The sequence below is a fragment of the Misgurnus anguillicaudatus genome, chromosome 16 (assembly GCF_027580225.2).
Source record: "Misgurnus anguillicaudatus chromosome 16, ASM2758022v2, whole genome shotgun sequence".
Classification (NCBI taxonomy): Eukaryota; Metazoa; Chordata; class Actinopteri; order Cypriniformes; family Cobitidae; genus Misgurnus; species Misgurnus anguillicaudatus.
This window is the reverse complement of record NC_073352.2, coordinates 13081421-13103968: the sequence shown is the minus strand read 5'-3', so window position 1 is coordinate 13103968 and position 22548 is coordinate 13081421. Positions and strand designations below refer to the sequence as shown.

At 38.4% G+C, this 22548-nt stretch overlaps 1 protein-coding gene across 1 annotated transcript; it reads left to right on the top strand.

The window, feature by feature from the left end:
• The first annotated feature begins 20 nt into the window (after positions 1-20).
• pde6a (phosphodiesterase 6A, cGMP-specific, rod, alpha) lies at positions 21-21423 on the top strand. The gene is given in 22 exon segments (XM_055177940.2): positions 21-759; positions 4431-4583; positions 4893-4982; positions 5057-5197; positions 5934-6008; positions 6091-6155; positions 7683-7749; positions 7932-7979; positions 9675-9824; positions 10059-10202; positions 10376-10441; positions 10522-10668; positions 12298-12405; positions 13064-13173; positions 15518-15605; positions 15702-15802; positions 15873-15980; positions 16143-16206; positions 16608-16682; positions 17022-17105; positions 20500-20665; positions 20827-21423. Coding segments are annotated over 22 exon segments (2574 nt in total). The 5' UTR covers positions 21-282; the 3' UTR covers positions 20874-21423.
• Positions 21424-22548: the final 1125 nt, after the last annotated feature.

Here is a 22548-nt window from a genome sequence, read left to right as displayed (position 1 = left end):
AAGTCAAAGCTTAATAAACCCTGATATTATAAAAGTAAGCAAGATTGTTTAGCCAGTAAATTTTGCATGTTCTAAATATATCTCATATTCCGATAGACCACATCAATGTGCGACTGCTGTCATGTGAATATCTTAATCCCAATTACAATTGGACACAGGATTATGTGCACACTCAGATGCCTCTTAAAAAATCTCCAATAATCCCTCAGCTTCTTTTGCCCAGGTACATAACAGCACAGACACCTCTGCCAAGTCTAACATTTCATCCACAGGTGAAAAGCAATGGCTGCAGTGGACAAAGATGTGGCCGAGAAGTTTCTGGACAGTAACCCAGCTTTTGCCAAGCAGTACTATGACTCCAGGTTCCGGGCGAAGGTCATTTCTGACCTTCTGTCCACCACCAAGAAAACAGCGGTGGATATCAGCACGTATCATGACCTGACATCTGTTGAGGAGTGTGAGATCATTTTCGATATGGTACGTGACATGCAAGAAAATTTACAGATGGAGCGGGCCGTCTTCAACCTGATGCGGCATCTCACGTTCATGATGCGAGCCGACCGCATGAGTCTCTTCATGTACCGCCAGAGGAACGGCATTGCTGAACTGGCCACGCGCATTTTCAATGTACATAAAGATGCCACGTTGGAAGAATGCCTGGTGCAACCAGACAGCGAGATCGTGTACCCACTAGACACGGGCATCGTGGGACACGTAGCCACTGTTAAAAAGACAGTCAATGTACCTGATGTCACACAGGTAAGTGTAGTAAAAAATTTTTTTTTTGTTTATTCCTAAAGGGATAGTTCACAGATTTGGGGCACCATTGACTTCTACAATCAAACTACTATAGAAGTAAATGGTGCCCCAGATCTGTTTGTTTAATAACATTCTTGAAAAGAGTTTGAACTTGCATTAAAATAAATGTGCACAATGGCCATTAGAGGTCAGTGCAAGGCTAATATTTCACATATGAGAACTTATTTAATGGATGATTAAGCAACAAGATTAAGTGATAATTATTCAGAATGTGTGCTTTCTATCCAACATAAAATATGGCTTGCATTGATTTATGTTATGGCCAACAATTAAATAATCATTTATGTGCATGAATAGGAAATATATGTTTGAAGGATAAACTTCAAGATTGTATTTTATACTCATTATTAGTGGTCCATTGCTGTTGTGGAAGATCAATTTTATTTGACAAATGTGAATGAGACATTGCGCAGACAGATAATGTATAACTCGATGTGCTTTGTAAAGATGGCCATGAAATCCCCTCACTTTGATTAGAAATTACTAACCATTTTTCAAAAGAACAGGCTGTCTTTGGCACACGGTGTGCTTCACTGCATCTCAGACAGCAAAATACTTTACCCTGTAGTGTTCATCATCACTTAGAAGAAAAAATGGTTTTCTCAATCTTTGACAATGGTGTTATGTGACTGAACTACCAAACAGGTCTGTAGCAAACCTCGGAGGTGGCGACAGCATCCTATCTCAGTTTAGTCTGTCTGCAAGACTGCTGAGCAACCAAAATATTCACAGGCAGGTGAATATTTAGAGGGTTATGAAATGCATCTTTCCCTGCACAGATATTCATATATGCAATGTGTTGCACCCCAGAACTAAACAAATGGAGTGGGATCTATAAAATGAGATGAATTTGCGGTTGAAATGACTGAATCCTTATTTAACTACAGTGTGAAAGGCTAGTGCAGGATTAGAGAAGGTGGATTCTCTTTTCCATTGATGTTGCTGGACCTGGAAAGGATAAAAGCCTTTAATCTCAGTTGAATTAGAGCGATCCCAGATTAAATTTAAAGGTCAGTAGCTAACCCCATATTCCACAAGTCAGCAGAATATCAGTGTTTACCTTGACTTCACATTTCTATCTTCTCTTATTCTATGTACAGTACTGTGCAAAAGTCTATGCCACCACCACCAGACTTGTTGTTCAGCTTTAATGTCCATCCATATTTATTTTTCAATCTATTTTATTAAGATACAAACAGGAAATATGTACAAAAAAGTGTTTAGTGTGACCTCTCTTGGCACTAAACACATCTTGAGCGTTTTTGAGCAGAATTAAGTAAAAAAGACTAATTTCTTTAAAATTAGAAATTGGGATTTCATTTCATTTTACAGATCCTGCCGTTTTCTGCTATTGCGCAAGTGGAAAGAGTTTACCCTTAAAACTTGACACATCATTTTACATTTTTATACAGTTTTTCATACTACATTTACTATATTTTTTGGATGCATTCTATTAAAGATACTGAGAAATAATTATATATGATCACTATTCAATTCAATCTTATTTATATAGCGTTTTTCACAATTGTTAATTTTTTCAGCTTTAAAGAATAGATGTAATGGAAAACAGAAAAATCGATAGATAACATAAGAAGCAGAATACAGTGGCTAAGAATAAACCGTACAAGCGAGCGTAGCAATAATGTAACTTATGGAAAAGTGCTAAGTTAAGCCAAGGGTGGCTGACTCCAGAGGATGAAAAAAATGGGAAAACTCCTAGGAGGAGAAAAACCCTTGAGAGAAATACATGTTAGGACCGGGACTCGATTAAAAAATTTAATCTAATTAATTAGAGGCTTTGTAATTAATTAATCGAAATTAATCACATTTTAATCACATATAAATATTTGACCTGAGAACAGGTTATTTTTTCACATGGATTTTACCATGAATAATGACTGAATACATAAGCTTAAGCAACAAAATATTGTTTATTTTGTTCAACCAAGTCGTACTCGGAGTCGGGCTAACGTCCACGCTAGCTGCTATATGTTTTGCACTGAGATGATACTTGAGGTTCGATGTGCTGCGGTGATATGTGAATTCCTTGTTGCATAGCTTACACACAACCATGCTCTTATCGACGCTTCCATCCGTTCGTTTTTATAAAAAAAATTCCCATCCACGGGGCCAACCAAAGGGATCTCATCAGCTTCTTCGTTCATGTTCACTGTGGTTTGTTGTTGTCTGAAGTCATGTTGGTGCTCCAGTATAATCGGTCCGCCGAAACTCATCCAATCAGAAATGTTCCGCGGTGCAAAAATAAGTGCGATTAAAATGCGTTAAAAATGTTTAACACGTTATTTTTTGTGTAATTAATTAATCTTAATTAACGCGTTAAAGTCCTGGCCCTAATACATATATATTTATATATATAAACACGACAGGGATATGAAACAGGTAAGCAAATTAAACTGGTTCAGCCGGTGGCTGCAAAAACTACAAATCTAATTGTGGCATGGAGGCCTAACCGTGGGTTCACACCAGCCACATTTGAGGCATCAAATTCGCATCTACCGCGTCTAGTTTGCCGCTTGAACATTTTGAGTTTACTCGCTTCATTCGCGCATGAATTTCTAGTCATCGAGACATTCACATGGAAATTCGCGTCATGGGAGGGGCTTCTGCGACTGCGCTCACTTCCTGTAATCACGTCACTACTAGAGCAAGCTTCTGATTGGTTTGTTGAAAAATTGGTTCGTTGAACTTGTTGAAAAATTTGACCAATGAATGACGCGGAATTGCGTGAACCGCACCGTGCTAAACGCCTCATTCGCGCCTCGAGACCTCCAGACGCGTGTCAACACGTCTTCACATTGACTTAACATTGAAATCTAACACGGCTGGTGTGAACGCAGCATAAGACTTTTGCACAGTACTGTATAGACCGTTTCAGCAGTAACAACATAAACAAGAGGCTGTCGTAATCCGCAAGTAACTTCCGGTAAACTCCGCTAAGAATAAATAACAACAAAGTTCTTTAAACGTAGTTTATTTATATAACAAGCAAAAAACAACACATAGATTACCTAGGAAACCAAAACATTTGTCATTTTCGACGAGGCATTTGTTTAAGAGATCAGTTTAGCAACTAGACAGACCATTAAAACAAACAAAACCAGAAGTAAAGTTCGGATCCAGACGTGTATCGCGTCAGCGCACGTGAGAACACAGAATATGGAGAATTGAATGTATGAAATGTATTAAATTTAGTATTACAAACCATCAGACGAATCCGGGCCGAATCCACACCGAATCTGCACCAGATCTGCTGACTTCGGTGCGGATCTGGGCCAGAGTCGTCTTCTGTAAACGAAAGCATTTTTGACCTTTTACCTTGTTGTAACATTGTCAAATTCACCCAGTAGTTTTAGGAAACCTCATTTCACAATATTAGCAGAACATCATTCTATTTTAGCAAACAATCTTTAAAAAGTACTATTATTAAATCTAGATGAAACATGTAAACATGAATGTTTTTTGTTTAATTTACATTTATGCATTTGGCTGTTTTCCTTTGGTTTGAACCCATGACTATCATAAGTTATTTTCCAAGAAAACTTTAGATTAGTCACAATAAGAGTCATGAACATTGTTACTTTATTGTGTAGGACAGCCATTTCAGTGACTTTGTGGACAACCTCACTGAATACAAGACCAAGAATGTGCTCGCAACTCCCATCCTGAATGGTAAGGACATGGTTGCTGTTATGATGGCGGTCAACAAGATTGATGGCCCTCATTTTACTGTCCAGGATGAAGAGGTACACTGGCCTCTACTTATAATATATATGAAGCTACAATGTTTTGTATTCAACTCCTCATCTCTGTCTTTCACCTGCAATAGCGATATTTTGGTTGCTGGAAAATGATTTACATAATGATATTAAATGGTATCTGGTATAGTATGAGTTCAAAGAAATACATTACTAGTTTGATGTTGACTACTTTAGTGTTATAAATAGGGCTGTGGGGAGACATAAAGCAGAAGCATGCAATGCATAATAATAACCTGAATAAAGCAAAATGTGAAACATTGAAGATACACCTACAGTTATTAATGATTCTCATAGACGCTGAAGAAATATCTCAACTTTGCCAATCTTGTGCTTCGAGTGTTTCATCTGAGCTACCTGCACAACTGTGAAACCAGAAGAGGACAGGTGAGATGTCAAAGTCAGATTTAATATGAATGACTCTGTTCATGGGCTGTAAACGTCATGATCTTCTGTTGAAGGTGTTGCTCTGGTCCGCCAGCAAAGTATTCGAGGAGCTGACTGACATTGAAAGACAGTTTCACAAGGCCCTCTATACGGTCAGAGCGTTCCTTAACTGTGACCGCTACTCTGTGGGACTTCTCGACATGACCAAAACCAAAGTGATTATTTCTTTTATTTAAAGGTGCAGTGTGTAATTTTTAAAGGATCTCTTGACAGAAATGCAAAATAATATACAAAACTATATTATCAGGGGTGTATAAAGACCTTTTTATAATGAACCGTTAGGTTTTTATTACCTTAGAATGAGACCTTTTTATCTACATATAAAGAGGGTCCCCTCACGTGGAAGTCGCCATTTTGTGCCGCCATGTTTCTACAGAAGCCCTTAACGGACAAACTTTTTTACTAAGTTGTCGCCGACGATGACATGTTTTTCCGGTGCCAGCTACCGTAGCTTCTCTATGCGTTTCAAAAGCAAGGGGTGAGCAGTGGACTGAGCCATTTGTTGCAATTCGCAACCTCACCACTAGATGCTGCTAAAATTTACACACTGCACCTTTAATGTTAATATTGCATGATTGCTACTGATGTAGAGCTTGCATTAGTGACCATTTATATACAAGTCTGCTGCTAAAAATGTTTTGCATTATTTAATAATTTCAATAAAACAGGAAATGATATCACGCTGCCTATGACAACACAGCTAAAGTCAGTTTTGTGATTTACCAAACAAATTCTTCCTACACAATCTAAAGAAAATATAACCTTGAAATCTGTGAGGTCATGTCAAAGATTAAGATCAAACTTTATAAAATCTTTTGGACCTTCCTGTACATGTATATTTCTTTGACACAGTCTGGTAGGATTTCTATAAATGTATTAATTTGCCTGTAGGAGTTCTTTGATCTTTGGCCCATACTGATGGGAGAGGTGCCACCGTACACTGGACCAAAAACCCCTGACGGTCGAGTAAGTGACCTTTATGAATCATGACAGATTCGTATGCTGTTGAGTATATCGTGTTTGACTTGCAGTATTCATTTTCCTTCAGGAAGTTATCTTCTACAAAGTGATTGATTACATACTGCACGGAAAGGAGGACATTAAAGTAATTCCGTAAGTCAATACGTTTTATTGTTGGAAAATATGAATTTGCCTTTAATTAAAGTCCAACAGCGTGTACTAAAATTGATGTTAGTTTTCAGCGTCTTAAAGCATGAGCAGAGATACAATTGAGTCTCCTGAGGACTATGAAATGAATGCATTATATAACTATTGTACTGCATAAGCATATTAAGCGATACAGATTTTTACTTATTATTTAAGAGAACTCATTTGCACCTTCACTTTTGCCCTAGATCCCCATAGAAAAAGATGTAACACTTTACAATAAGGTTGCATTAGTTAATGCATTAGTTAACTTGAGCTAACAATGCTTCCACAGCATTTATTAATCTTAGGTTTATGTTAATTTCAGTATTTAGTAATGCATTTTTTATGTGTCAGTTGTTAGTTAATGCACAATGAACTAACATGAACATTTCGATTGGCACTACCTAGCATTAATAAATATGAATAAATGCTGAATTACTATATTGTTAATGTTAGCTAATTTACTAATGTTAAAGGGATAGTTCGAACAAAAATAAAATTCAGTCATCATTCATTTATCCTTAAAGGTGCAGTGTGTAATTTTTAGAAGGATCTCTTGACAGAAATGCTAAATAATATTCAAAACAATATTATCAGTGGTGTATAAAGACCTTTTTATAATGAACCGTTATGTGTTTATCACCTTAGAATGAGACGTTTTTATACACAGAGGGTCCCCTTAGATGGAAGTCGCCATTTTGTGACACCATGTTTCTACAGAAGCCCTTAACGGGCAACATTTTTTAACTAAGTTGTCTCCGACGATGACATGTTTTTCCGGTGGCGGCTACCGTAGCTTCTCTATGCGTTTCAAAAGTGAGGGGTGAGCAGTGGACTGAGCCATTGGTTGCAATTCGCAACTTCACCACTAGATGCTGCTAAAATTTACACACTGCACATTTAAGTTGTTTTGAACCTGTTTAACCTTAGTAGTAAATTTTTTCCTACTATGGAAGCCAATTTTTTACAAATATATTACAATTTTGACAATTGACAATTTTTATTTTAGCTGAACCATCCCTTTTAACAAATACAACCTTATTTTAAATTGTTACAGAAAACAATATAACAAAATGGTATTGTTTTATTCTGTAGCTATTTATTGTGTGTGTTGGATGTTGTGGGTTGTTTATCTTGTCTTAATGTGTTGTCTGTATTATTCTTTTGTTTTATCTGGACTTTGAGTCTGTAATAAAGTTTGATGATGAATAAAAATCTATTAAAGATAAACCACTATGGGTCGGTTTCCCGGACGGGGATTAGACTCTTAATCTAAAATAAATGTAAGAGCTGTCCAAACTGAAAACAATTTGCACTGACATATCTTAAAATACATCAGTACACTTTGTTTTGCTAAGTAATGCTTTTAGTAAGGCATGTTTCTTAAAACTAAACTAAGCCTAGTCCTGTCTTAAGCTAAACACTGTCTGGGAAACCACCCCTATATGTTTCTTTATATGTAATTCAGATTCATATGTTGTGTCTGTACAGCAATCCGCCAGCTGACCACTGGGCATTAGTTAGTGGACTTCCTACCTACGTTGCAGAGAACGGCCTGGTATGAGACTAGAGCTCCATCCTCCACAACTGTCTCCACTTGTCAGACAAGCTGAAAGCCATTATAGTTTATAAAGCTCCCATTGAAATGATGGATAATTGTAATTCTCTAAAGCATAATTAATGGCCATGCGTTGTTCCTCCTAACTGAGCGTGACTGCAGCTTTCCCTTAACTCTTACAGATCTGTAACATCATGAACGCTGCTGAAGATGAATTCTTTTAATTTCAAGTGAGTTACTTGCTTACTTTTCTTATCCGTTCAATATGTTAAGCAATATTCTACACTCACTGTAAAACTATAGCAAAGCTATATAATCTACGACTGGGGTTTGTGAACCCCTGTTGGTTTGTGAGAGAATTGCAGGGGGTTTGTGAGTTGATAAAAATAAACCAATTACAAATAAAGTCGGCATGAAACGGAAGTAGCGATTTTCTCATTTTCCCCATGGCGGCGTATAACCATAGATATGTATAGATGTCTCGCCCACGCTGCTGGCCAATGGAGGTCGACGAAAAATGTTCATGAAACATGTTAAAACATCCAGAATTATAGCCACGTTAATAATGTTTGTAATAAACCAAACCATTTGAGAATTGGTAGAAAATTGAGCAAGTTATGGTTGTTTAAAAGCACATGCACCTTTAAAACATAATGCTACGAGTGAGCGAGCTGACTGAGACAAGATGGCCGCCGGTGATGACCACACTGATCTATATAAATGACTGCTTAACGTAACAGCGTATGCATGGTGAAGCCAGCTCTTTGAGCGGCCATCTTGGTATACCCAACCGGCAGAGGGCGTCATTGACTTCCATTCAAAATCATGATCTAATTTCACCCGCTTTACAGCGTATCAGTCACACAAGGTTAACTTTTCGGATATGTGTACGTAAAATAATAGTTAATTCTGGTGTTATTTGCAACGTTTATGTTTAAATCGGGCAGAAAAATTGAAAAAAAAAAACATTAAGGTGAGTGTGTCTGCTGCATTCTGTTAATGACACGGGTATAAATAAAGTTTTTTTGACATTCAGCTACACGGTCAGCGTTATTTCTCTAAATAAGTTTAGGTAACTTGTAAAGATAACATAATTACAAAACCAGCAAATTATTGCATGCACATACGGTACAAAGCTTGTTATTTATTTAGATTTTAAAATAAGCACGTTTGTCATTAATACTAAATATGCTGCGGTCTGTCCGCTGATCTGATACTGTAATAAAGATGAATATATAACAACTGTTTGAAAAGCAAAATGTACAATGTCAGTAAATAACTATGTACATGCTTAGGACGTTTGTGTTGTAATAATGTACATGGATACTTCAGATATAAAAACAGAGACCAGTAAAGTGATGTTTTATCATTAAAATCTGATAACGTCCATTGATTTAATAGAATGTTTGGGTATACCAACATGGCGGCGCGGTGGCTTCACAGATGTGACGTCATGAGCAATCCAGTCATTTATATAGATCAGTGGTGATGGCATTAGAGACATCGCCATAAGACATCTGGCCTTTATAATACATATATGCGTGTAACCCATAGACTGTAAAAAAAGATGGACGTAGTGTCCGTGACGTCACCCATAGGTTTCTGAAGATCGTTTTTGAAGCTTAAAGTAGGCAGTGCCTACCGCCGCCATCTTGGCCGCGCATAAATGTTTTTTGAAGTTAAACATGCAAATGTACTATTAAACTTAAATTATTGAAATATTTACTTAAAATCTTAGGGGGTACTTCAAGTAAGTAATTTAGGTCAAGAGGGTTCGGCTGACATAACAGTTTGAAAACCCCTGATCTATGAGATGGAGTTGCTAACAACATTGCAAAATGGAGAATTGTGTAAGCATTTTCTATCTATTAAAGTGGATTGCATTATGCTGAAATGTTGATTGAGGTTTCTGTTTGTCCTGCCAGAAAGAACCTCTGGATGAATCTGGATGGACAATAAAGAACGTGCTCTCCTTGCCTATTGTGAACAAGAAAGAGGAAATCGTTGGCGTGGCCACATTCTATAATAGGAAAGATGGAAAACCATTTGATGAAATGGATGAAACACTAATGGAGGTATCTGAGACCAGAGAGTATGGACAAGTACTGATTCGTAGCTATATAAATATACACTGATGGATGGATCAACATAGTCTGCATTATTTATCTGTGAACTTTTCATCCATGCTGTGTTTACTGCTGAGAACATGTTCTCAGTGTATTTTTTAAAGAGTTCACAGAAAACATTATTTTCCTCTTGTTCTGGTTATTGAGTTTAGATTCAAGTAGGTTTATCTGAATCTATTTCAGTCACTCACTCAGTTTCTGGGCTGGTCGGTGTTGAATACAGACACGTATGACAAAATGAACAAGCTGGAGAACCGTAAGGACATCTTTCAAGACATGGTCATGTACCACGTTAAGTGCAGGAAGGATGAGATTCAGAACATCTTGGTGGGTTTCTGCAAACTGGTAAAGCTTAGTACTTAGTATGCGCTTCCTCAAGAGTCTTGTAATAGCAGGACATCCTATTTGGTATTTTATTGATGATATTATGATTGATAGTCAGGTCTAAAGGAGTTAAAAGGAAAATCAACGAAGTGAAACAGGTGATGTTGTCTGTGCAGAACACGCGTGAGGTGTACGGGAAAGAACCCGACGAATGTGAAGAAGACGAGCTGGAGGAAATTCTGGTAGGAAACAAAAATCTCATTTGCTGTTTAACATCTTTTCATTTATTAACCGTGCATCCTAATGTGGTTGTTCTCTGCAGTACGACACACTGCCGGATTCAGAAGAATCTGAGATCTTTGAGTTTCACTTCTGTGATTTTGAGTTCTCTGAGCTGGACCTGGTCAAATGTGGTATCAAGATGTACTATGAGCTGGGTGTGGTGGACAAGTTTCATATTCCACGTGAGGTGAGTGATAATGCAAGATCTTGATTACACTCTTGAGGTTATTTGCAATCCAGCGTTGAGTCAAAAACGGACAAACCCAACCTTTAACCTGTGCTGGGTTCTTTAACCGATTGTTGGGTCAACAAACATTCTCCGAGTTAAAGGTCCATTGTGGGACTCTTTGTGGCATCTAGTGGCGAGATTGCGAATTGCAACCAACATGTCAATCCACAGCTCACCCCTTAATTTCGAAACGCATAGAGAAGCTACGGTAGCTGCCACAGGACAGACATGATGAAATACGCTCTGTAGTTTGTCCATTAAGGGCTACTGTAGAAACATGGCAGTGACTTTTACGTAAAAAGATTTGCAGTGTATGTAGATAAAAACGGCTCATTCTAAGGTAATAAAGTTCATTATGTAAGGTCTTTATACACCACTGATAATATAGTTATGTATATTATATTGCATTTCTGTCAAAATATCCTTCTTAAAGTCCCACGTTGCACCTTTAATTTTACCCAACGGCTAAGTTCTCCCCTTTTTGACCCAACATTGGGTTGAAAAAACCCAGCATTTTTTGGGGGGTGCAGTAATTTACTGAGCACCTACTGAGTTCAAGTGGGCCCTGTTTAACCCAATAAATGGGAAATTGAAAGTTCATAAATGTAAAAGTTCAATGAACATTGCCATTTCCAATGCCGAGTTCAGATTTTAGCCCTGATTTTGACTTGCCGACAGGTTTTGAGAAATCGCAGACAAATGCCCGAAATCACAGGCGTTGTTTCCTTTGCGTCACTTCTCGCGTGCGTTTGGGTGTGAGACATAGTTTGTGGACTGGGACTAAGTTGTCGGCGATTCTTCCTATGATAAAGTCATGCAATGTGAAACACCCTGTCGCCACTACATTATGCAGTCTGAAAACATCAGCGACTGAATGCTACCCCAGATAGTCACGCAGTGTGAAAAGATCTGTGACCCAACTAGTTTGAAAATCATTTAGTCTGAATTCGGCATAAGAGCACTCGGCATCTTCCGATTCAAGATTTTACATTTCCTTTGGTGTGTAAGTGTGTATTAGTACATGTTAACGATATGCAAAAGGTACAAATCCCAAAGTAAACGATGACCCGAGTTATCGTCTCCAACGTAAATCTCTTTTTTTGGACTACAACAAACACACAGATTGTAGGCAACAGTTTACTTCCTGGGATTGGTGATTTAGTAAAGACCGACATTATCATAATTCCTCCTGCTTCGGACTCACAGCCTGTAAGTTAACTCCCGTTAGCATTGCAATGTGAGCGAATCTTTCAAACATGGTAAGGAGTGTCACAGTTCAGGCTGACGTCAGAGGTATTCAGACCAATCACAACGTACAGATTATCTGGCCAATCAGGGACACAGAGCTTTTCAAATCGTTGAGTTTTGTACAAAATTGTGCGTTTCAGGAAGAAATTTGGAGCTACAAAAATGTATGGTATGTGGAAAATAATGTTTTTTTAACCATAAACCACGCAAACACATTGCATTATACCATTAAATAACGTTTTTTTAGCAATGAAATAGGTGCTCTTTAAATGTTTCTATTTCTAACTTCTGAATTCTAGTTTAATGTGTTCTCTCTTGTTGTGAATCATCTGTTTGTAGACCCTGGTGCGGTTTGTTTACTCCGTCAGTAAAGGTTACCGAAAGATCACCTACCATAACTGGAGGCACGGCTTCAACGTGGGCCAAACCATGTTCACATTGCTCATGGTAGGAAAAATCCTGTACAGATGGATGGAATGATGATTTGTTCAGCAATGGCCAATGCAAACGTATCTATAATAAAATACCTTTTCACATTCTGTAATGCAAGAAGAAAATTTAATAATCTTGTTAGTCTACTAATCATATATTTGTGACCCAGTCTGTGAAAACCCAGCTAAAGTCATATTTTGTGATATACTGTTTTCTACATAAAATCATCCTATATAACGTACATTCAGTGAAAATATAACCTTGATATCTTTAATATTGACTGAGTAAGATCATGTCAAAGATTGAAATCAAACTTTGATGCTCCATATTTCATAACAAGATTATGAGACTTCTCTGATGAGTTTTTCCCTCTGGTTAGAGGGTAACACATTCAATGATACCCCCATTCCAATTTATATTCTCTGAAATGGCAGACGGCCTCATCTCATGAATCATCCATGTGTAAATCTGCTCCTGGTTAAGTCTTGTGTATTCAATGTGATCTGGCTGTAAATCAAGTAGGACGTCCAGGCAGCTAATAAGCCTCTCTCAGCACTGCTTCACTGAATCTAATGAGTGCTCACTAGTCAGATTCTCTCGCTATACAAAAGGAGGGGGTGTGGCTTACATAAGCACCGCCTTGAATCTATTAAACTTACTGTTGTGACTTAAGACAGGTGACCTGAAGCGCTACTATACAGATCTGGAGGCGATGGCGATGGTGACTGCTGGACTCTGTCATGATATTGACCACCGTGGCACCAACAACCTTTACCAGATGAAGTATGTGCTCATTATAATGAACTGCCAGTGCCAACATCCAACTGCTCTTGTCAAAGAAACATGTAGCCTAATCCAGTCTGTAAAAAAAACCAAGCTAAAGTCATTTTTTGTGATTTATGTTTTTTACATAAAATCATCCTACATCCTGTAAAGAACATTCTGTGAACAATATAACCTCGATATCTTACATATTGACTAAGTAAGATCGTGTCAAAAATCGAAATCCTTGAGAAATGAATGATTGAAATAAAATTTTGATGCATACAATCTCATTATTAAATTATAAGACTTCCACAGACTTCCAAAAAAATGATGTCATGCTCGTATAGAGGGAATTTTCATTTTTGAGTAAACTAGCAGCTCTGTGGGTGTACACACCAAATGTGAATTCAACGATTAGCATGAGTAGATTACATACAAAGTCAATGCAAAAAAACGCAACTTGCGTGGGGCAATGCAACTGACGCGAATTGGGCAGCGCGATTGCCATGTAAAACACGCGTTATTCGCCTCAAACGTGTCTTTGCGCAAGTTGAAGATATTCAACTCAAGCTAAATATTCGCATGACATGACGTTAAATCCCATAAGTAATCTAGAGCGAGGAGGGCAAAGCTTCGCGTTTGGTGTGTATGCAGCATAATGCGGCGTACACACCAAATGCAATTTCAACGATTTGCACGAGTAAATTACTTACAAAGTCATTTCAAAGATGAAATAAATGTGAACTCGTGCGGGGGGTTGCAAATGATGCATATTGGGCGGCGCGATTTCCGCAAAACACTTTTCATCTGAAATGCGTCTTCGCAGAAGTAGAAAATATTAAACTCAAGCGAAACTTTCACATGACATGAAGTACATCCTGCGAGTAATCTAGAGTGAGGAACGCGATGCTTCACGTTTGGTGTGTACACAGCATAATGGGGGATACACACCAAACGCAAATTCAACGATTTACGCAAAAAGATTACATACAAAGTCAATGCAAAGACGTGAATAGATGTGAACTCGTGCGGGGCGTTGCGAATGATGCATATTGGGTGGCGCGATTGCTGCAAAAACACTTTTTGCCTCAAATGCGCTTTCGCACAAGTAGAAAATATTAAACTCAAGCGAAACTTTCGCATGACATGAAGTTACATCCCGCGAGTAATCTAGAGCTAGGATCGCGATGTTTTGCATTTAGTGTATACACAGCATAATCGGACATACACCCCAACAAATTTAACAATTTGAATGAGTAGATTACATACAAAGTCAATGCAAAGACGTGAATAGATGCAAACTCATGCGGGGCATTGCAAATCACAAGTATTGGGCGGCGCAATTGCCGCAAAAACACTTTTCGCCTCAAATGCGTTTTTGTGCAATTAGAAAATTTTGCATGACATGAAGTTAAATCCCGCGAGTAATCTAGAGCAAGGATCGCGATGCTTCACATTTAGTGTGTACGCACCATAATGGGGAAAACACACCAAACCAAAATGTAACGATTTGCATGAGTAGATTACATAAAAAGTCAGTGCAAAGACGTGAATAGATGCAAACTCATGCGGGGCATTGCAAATCACAAGTATTGGGCGGCGCAATTGCCGCAAAAACACTTTTCGCCTCAAATGCGTTTTTGCGCAATTAGAAAATTTTGCATGACATGAAGTTAAATCCCGCGAGTAATCTAGAGCGAGGATCGCGATGCTTCACATTTAGTGTGTACACAGCATAATGGGGAATACACACCAAACCAAAATGTAACGATTTGCATGAGTAGATTACATAAAAAGTCAGTGCAAAGACGTGAATAGATGCAAACTCATGCGGGGCATTGCAAATCACAAGTATTGGGCGGCGCAATTGCCGCAAAAACACTTTTCGCCTAAAATGCGTTTTTGCGCAATTAGAAAATATTAAACTCAAGCGAAACTTTTGCATGACATGAAGTTAAATCCCGCAAGTAATCTAGAGCGAGGATCGCGATGCTTCACATTTAGTGTGTACACAGCATAATGGGGAATACACACCAAACCAAAATGTAACGATTTGCACGAGTAGATTACATAAAAAGTCAGTGCAAAGACGTGAATAGATGCATTGCGAATGATGCATATTGGGCAGCGCGATTGCCACGAAAACACTCGCCTCAAACACGTAAGTTGAAAATATTCAACCCAAGCTAAACTTTCGCATGACACAAAGTTAAATCCCGCAAGTAATCTAGAGCGAGGATTTGGTTTGTACGCCTCATAACATCTTACGTTAAGATATTTTTTATTACTTCCCATTGATACATTGCACTAATTTACATTATTATTTTGTGAATGTGCGTCTGTGTTTTGATGATTTTGTCAGGTCTGGCAATCCACTGGCAAAGCTGCACGGCTCCTCCATTCTCGAGAGACACCATCTGGAGTTTGGAAAAACTCTTCTTAGAGATGATGTAACGCTGCAAATTTAATGACATTTTTCAAAAGGCTTCTGTTTTCATTACAAGTTTGAACCCATCTGTTATTTGCCTAAATACTTTCTTTCCAAGGCTTTGAATATCTACCAGAATCTTACTCGAAGACAACATGAAATTGTCATCCATTTGATGGACATAGCTATCATCGCGACAGACTTAGCCTTGTATTTCAAGTAAGAATTGTATTGCTTGTGAGACATGCTTGGAGTCATTTTTGCATAATCACCACTTAACCTGCCGCAGGAAGAGGGCCATGTTTCAAAAAATCGTGGATCAGTCCAAGACCTACGACAGCTGGGATGGTTGGACGAAATACATGATGTACGAAACGACTCGGAAGGAAATTGTCATGTGAGTGCTGCGAGGAAATATGGTTATGTCACCCATAATAACAGTTCGACTCGTATACTTGCAAGTTACTGTATATAAAATGACATGCAACAACTTGCATTTGCACCCATTATGGTTCATAAATATGAATTCACAGTGTTTTTTTGGCTTTCGTCTCCGCAGGGCAATGATGATGACTGCCTGCGATTTGTCAGCCATTGCCAAGCCATGGGAGATACAGAGCAAGGTTAGATATTTTCAATGCATAATGCAATGTCGCACATACTACAGCAATTTATTCAGACACGTGGGGCGGCCAAGGCAGCGACTGAATGGGGAAATGAAATATCTGGGCTCTCAGCCAGTGTAATGAGACTTAAACTCCATTCATATGTTAATGAATCAATGGACGTGTTGTTTACATTCAGAAGCAACATTGCTTTTTATGTGTGGGTTTCTGCAAATGCTATTATAATATTCATGAAGGTACAATGATGATAATAGTACATTTCATAGCTGCACAAAGACGTGAAAATAAGACAGACAGACTGATCTTCTGGCTCATTAAATGCACAGAAAATATATAGGATTTGAATGCTAGTACACAGATGTATTATTGATATTGGCTGTATATTCTTTGTACTCTAGGTGGCGCTATCTGTAGCTGCAGAATTCTGGGAACAGGGAGACCTGGAGAGAACAGTGCTGGAGCAGCAGCCCATTGTGAGTGAATAAACGGGTGGAGGGTTTTCGGGGGTATGCGAGGGAGAAAGAATGAGAAAGTTCCCATGGGTCATGCAGTGATGTACTGCCTATTATGCGGTGCAGTGAATCAGAAAGAGCAGTCGCAATGGTCCAGTCAAACACACCGCTCCCAGACTCCCTGTTTTTCTCAGCCGTGATTGGAAACGCAAGAATTTAATGTCAGCGTTCGAAAGTCCCATCAAACTTTCCACTTTAGCTGAGTAATTTTTCACCGCTGCTATGCGTTCAGTTTGTGTCTGTTGTAAGTTGGAGTTTTCGTTTTGATACAGAGTTAAGTGCATGCTGTTTCTCTTCCAGCCCATGATGGACCGGAACAAAGCGGATGAACTTCCCAAACTGCAGTGTGGTTTTATCGATTTCGTCTGTTCTTTTGTGTACAAGGTGAGGTTGTGCATTTCGATTAGTACACAAAACTACACGTGGGACTTCATTGATCGGCTCCTCTAAATGTTCACGAGATCCACTCGAGAGTCCATCAGGAAACAGATGCAAAATCATCAGCATAAATTCACAGCGCTGATGTTGATCAGATGTCTGTCTGCTTGCATTGTATTGACCGAACATCACAATGCAGGCCTGCTGGAATTAGACAATGTGATGTTATTAAAGGGATTGTTCACCCAAAAATTCTGTCATTATGTTGTCATGTTGTTTTAAATCTGTATGAATTTCTTTATTTTGTTGAACACAAAAGAAGATATTTGGATAAATGATGGTAAGCACACAGCTGATTGTAACCATTGACTTCCATAGTAGGAAAAACAAATACGATGGAATTCACTGAGTACCGTCAACTAAGTGCTTAACTGTTCGCTTTAAATGCTTTTATCTTTTGTATGTGAATGTTGATTCATACCAAAATGCTTTTTTTGCATAGTTGTGTTTGACACATGAAAACGTCTCGGGTTACGTATGTGACTGTTGTTCCCTGAGAAGGGAACAAGACGCTGCGTCTCTCTTGCCATACTTCATGCGTCCCTGTAATGCCGTCTTTGGCAATATTTCAGCGATATACTCCCTGGCTCCCGCGTCACCCTGTCTTTGTGGTTAAGCCTCACCATTGGTTGAATTTGATTTACACATTCAGACGCACTGGAGGCGTCCCCAAAGTGTCACCGCAGTGACGCAGCGCGAGTTCCCTCGAAAGGGAACTGTAACAATGTATCTTAAAGGTAACACGATGTAACCTTGCTCTTACTTGAAATGTTTCCCCACATTTTGTCCTTGAATTTGAGGGTACTGTAAAGTCCTTGAAAGGTCCTTGAATTTGAAGTTAACTAAGGTGTGGGAACCCTGAAATATCTTCTTCATCATTAATCACAATACTTCCATAATATTTGTTTTCCTACTATGAAAGTCAATGGTTACAATCAGCTGTGCGCTTACCATCATTTATCAAAATATATTTTATGTGTTCATCAGAAAATATAAATTTATTCAGGTTTGTAACAACATGAGGATAAGAAAAATTTTCATTTTTGGGTGGACTATCCCTTTAATAAGAAACACTGAGACCAGATAGTCTAATGTAAAAAAAATGAGATCATAGGATATTGACAAAATGCTCTCTGTATGTCTTGTATGCTCATCACTTTCGCTTCAGTGTGGTTAAAGAAATAGTTCACCCAAAAATTTAAATTCTGTCATCATTTACTCAGTCTTGTGTTGTTACAAACCTGTATGAATGTCTTTGTTCTGATAACCACAAAAGAAGATATTTTAAGGAATATTTGAAACTAAACAGATCATGAGCCCAATTGACTTTCATAGTAGGAAAAAATAGCACTATTGAAGTGAATGGGGCTCATGATCGGTTTGGTTTCAAATATTCCTTAAAATATCTTCTATTGTGTTCATTAGAACAAAAACATTTATACATGTTTGTATCAACATAAGACTGTGTTAATGATGGCAGAATTTTCATTTTTGGGTGAACTATCCCTTTAATGGCCTTAGGCCTGTCAGAAAAAGGTCTGTTGGCAAAATCCATTAAACCCCACTTCGATTTTCCAGCAAAGTCCTCTAAGTGCACAAAAGACGAATGTAAGGAGACTGTGGATCACATTTAAACTTCAGTCCCTTGTGAGTACTTAAACCTGAGTACAACCCAAATGTTGCAGCCACAGGCATCACAGCGTCCCCTATTGTGTGGATCAATTTCCTCATTTTTACAATCATTTGCTATGTTTGTAGTTGCATTTTTAGTGATTTTGCAACTGTTTACTATGTCTTGTTCAAAGAAGTGGATTTCTTTTAAAAGTAGATGTTTTTGTCAAAAAAGCTTGCGTGCTTTAAAGGCAGGGTGCATGATCTCTAAAGGCCAATGTTTACATTTGAAATCACATAAACAAACACGCCCCTACCCCAATAGAATCTGGACCTTCTTTTGGTAGACCCGCCCCACACACATGCAACCCAGGCAACGATGTCGGTTAGTAGACACGCCTCTTACTTCTGATTGGCTACAAGTGTGTTTTGGTAGTCGACCAACTCCCTTTTCCAAAGTGTTTTTCACAAATCATGCACCCCACCCCTAAAGGGTTTTGCAGTGAAAGACAGTCAAATTTGTTGAATACCAATGAAATCACTAAAGTGACATTTGTGAAAATAAGACATTTTAATTACTGACTAATAACCTTTAGCCATTAAAGTGAAATTACTGAACTTAAACATAAGAGTCTGATAAAAAATTCTCATTTACAAGAAAACATGTCAGACGTATTTAGCATCTGAACTCTTCATGTTTTACCATAGATATATACCCTAGATGTCGCCTTGGGGCTCTGAGCATGCGTCAAAACTAGGGGTGTAACGATTCAATCGCAATTCAATTGCGGTCCTCATTAAAAATGCCTGTCTGAAATCGATTCTGAATCGCAAGGCTGCTATTCTTTGTTTTATGCACAGCTTGTGCCTGTATTACGGCATTTGGTCAGTAGGAAGTCCTTATCAATCTAAAATCATTATAAGTCGGTGTCGTTTATAACGTGCATTTAAAAAAGCAACACTCAAAATCATTCAAAATATTCTTTATCATCATGAAAATACTTGAAACAATTTGATGAACAGCGTATAAATATTCCTGTGTAGACATTTCCTGGAATAGCGTTTGTAATGCTACTTCTTGTGTGGCACAAAGGGAGTTTCTGCATGAGAGCGCCCCCTGGCGTTTGGATGTGCCGGGATTTCACCGTAATTCATTCAAATTCATTTATTGAGAAAACGCGCATTTGCACAATTAATCATTACACCCCTAGTCAAAACCGCCGCCATCTTAGAACAGGGGTCTTGTCAGAGGAAGTATCTAGGTAAAGCTGCTATCTCCGCCTGTACTTCGAATTCATGGACGATGCCGGACTTTTGTGCTGCGCATGGATGTAAGGGCTACTAACACTATGCATTACAGTTAGAAAAAGTAAATTTTCATAAAATCAAAACTTTTATTTTTTCCTGGACTAAATACATGTCTGACTGTTGAAACGAACCAAAAGAAAACCAAGAAAATCGCGTTCATTACGATTTATGGTGATTTTATTTCTGTTACACCATTGCCTACAATGACGCTGATGCGGGGTTCGCCTGTTTCAAGATGGCGGCTGTAGTTGACGCATTCGGTCCAATTTCCTAATTATAAACTAAGGCCTGGTCCTGTCTTAAGCTAATCCCTGTCCGACAAACCACCAAATAAAAGTAATATCAAAGCAATGGATCGACATCTAGTACGTTATAGAAGACCTCAGATTGTTCAGTCATATATTCTCCATCTTTCCTGCAGGAGTTTTCTCGCTTTCACGTAGAGATCACACCCATGCTGGAGCGTCTTCTGAACAACAGGAAAGAATGGAACGCTCTAAAGGAAGTTCACGAGGCCAAGATAGCCAAACTGGAGGAGGCCAAGAAAGCCAAAGAAGCCGCAGCTGCTGGCTTAGCTGCTAAACAAGGTAAATAATGACCCAAACCGTCTCACCATCACATCTATATATGAATTTTAGTACTAATGAAGTTGTTTTCTCAAACCTGAACCTCCTAAAACGATTTAAATTTGGTTTGCTGTGATGTGTAGCATGTATATTCATCTGATCTAAGTTTGAATGCCTTGCAGGAAGTGCAGCACAAGCATCTCAGTCCAAGACCTGCATTATCACTTAATGGTATGACCACACAGGACAACTAGATATTGGAGTCTATGTTACTTGGACAGCCTTTATTATTTTTGTCCTGTTAAAATTATGTCTTGTTTTTTAGGTGAAGTAAACCTTTTAGTTAACAGTAGTCTGTTCTATTGTAATAAACCAATAAGGTGACATCAGGGTGGAGGTAATGTGTGACCCTATCTGTGAAATCCAGACTAAAGTCTCAAAATCTAATAATTAGATTATTAGCATCAAAGTTTGATTTTTATCATTGATTTCAATCTTTGGCATGACCTTATTCAATCAATATTAAAGGTTATATTTTCACAGAATGGTCTTTACATTATGTAGGATGATTTTATGTAGTAAATCACAAATGTAGTACATTTTTTGTAGTTTATATCTTATGCACTTAATTATTTACATGGTTTGGTAGTTGCTGAACTTGTACAGAATAAGTCTTTCACACATAAGAAATAGTATTTGAGAGAGTCTATACTCTTAAAAAAAAACGTATTTTTGTTCATTTGTAACAAATATATTTCAATAAAATATGTGAGAATTTCTTTATTTGTGCCGTGCTGTTGCTGTGCAAAAGTGTATTCTGCCTCTCGGATGCAGTAGCTACACCGTGTATGCGTGTGTGCTGACTCTCCCACTGGGACGTACAGAACCATCTTACAAAAGCATTGGATAACACATAGGGGGGTGTTGGCGTAATCGTCAGAGAAGGCTGAAAGGTGATTGGTAGGGCAGCAGAACGGGTCGGGCACAGTGTAGGATTCACGTCATGCTACAGACGCAATCACTGCACGTCAACAGACTATGATGTCAGGTGTTACATTTGCCTCATTCCCACAGCAAAAAGAGGCGGAGTCTGGAAAATCTGCAACCACTGCAAAAGCTAAAAATAGCACTGATGTGACAGCACACACACGCGCACCCCAGATAAATGTGCATCCCGAACACACACAAGGATGTGCCGTAGGGAATGATCGTTCTGACGTCTGAATCACAAACCAGCGGAGCGGTAAATTACCAACAGGCCTCCAAAAGATGCATGAACTGAGGTTTCATTCAGCATGTTCTGCTACATACCCTCAGCAAAAAAACAGCACGGTTAGCTCTACTATATTAAAATTACAAGCACGTTGCATGGATACAGAATGTGATTTGCTATTGGCTTCAAGTATGCAGTAACCAATCGGCTTCCAGCTGAGCTATTGTGTGAGTACAATGCGTAATATCACTAGAATGTGACTTTAAAGCTGATTATGCTGGGTTTGCAAAGCACTTGTTTAAAGGAGACATTTCACAAGATTTTTTAAAAATTTAAAATAAATCTTTGGTGTCCCCAGAGTACATATGTGACATTTTAGCTCAAAATATCATATAATTTATAATAGCATTATAAAAATGTCACTTTGTAGGTGTGAGCAAAAATATGTCATTTTGGGGTGTGTCCTTTAAAATGCAAATGAGCTGATCTCTGCACTAAATGGCAGTGCTGTGGTTGGATAGTGCAGGTTAAGGGGCAGTATCCCCTTTTGACATCACAAGGGGAACCAAATTTCAATGACCTATTTTTTTCACATGCTTGTAGCAGATGGTTTACCAAAACTAAGTTACTGGGTTGTTTCTTTTTCACATTTTTTAGGTTGATAGAAGTACTGGGGACCCAATTATAGCAC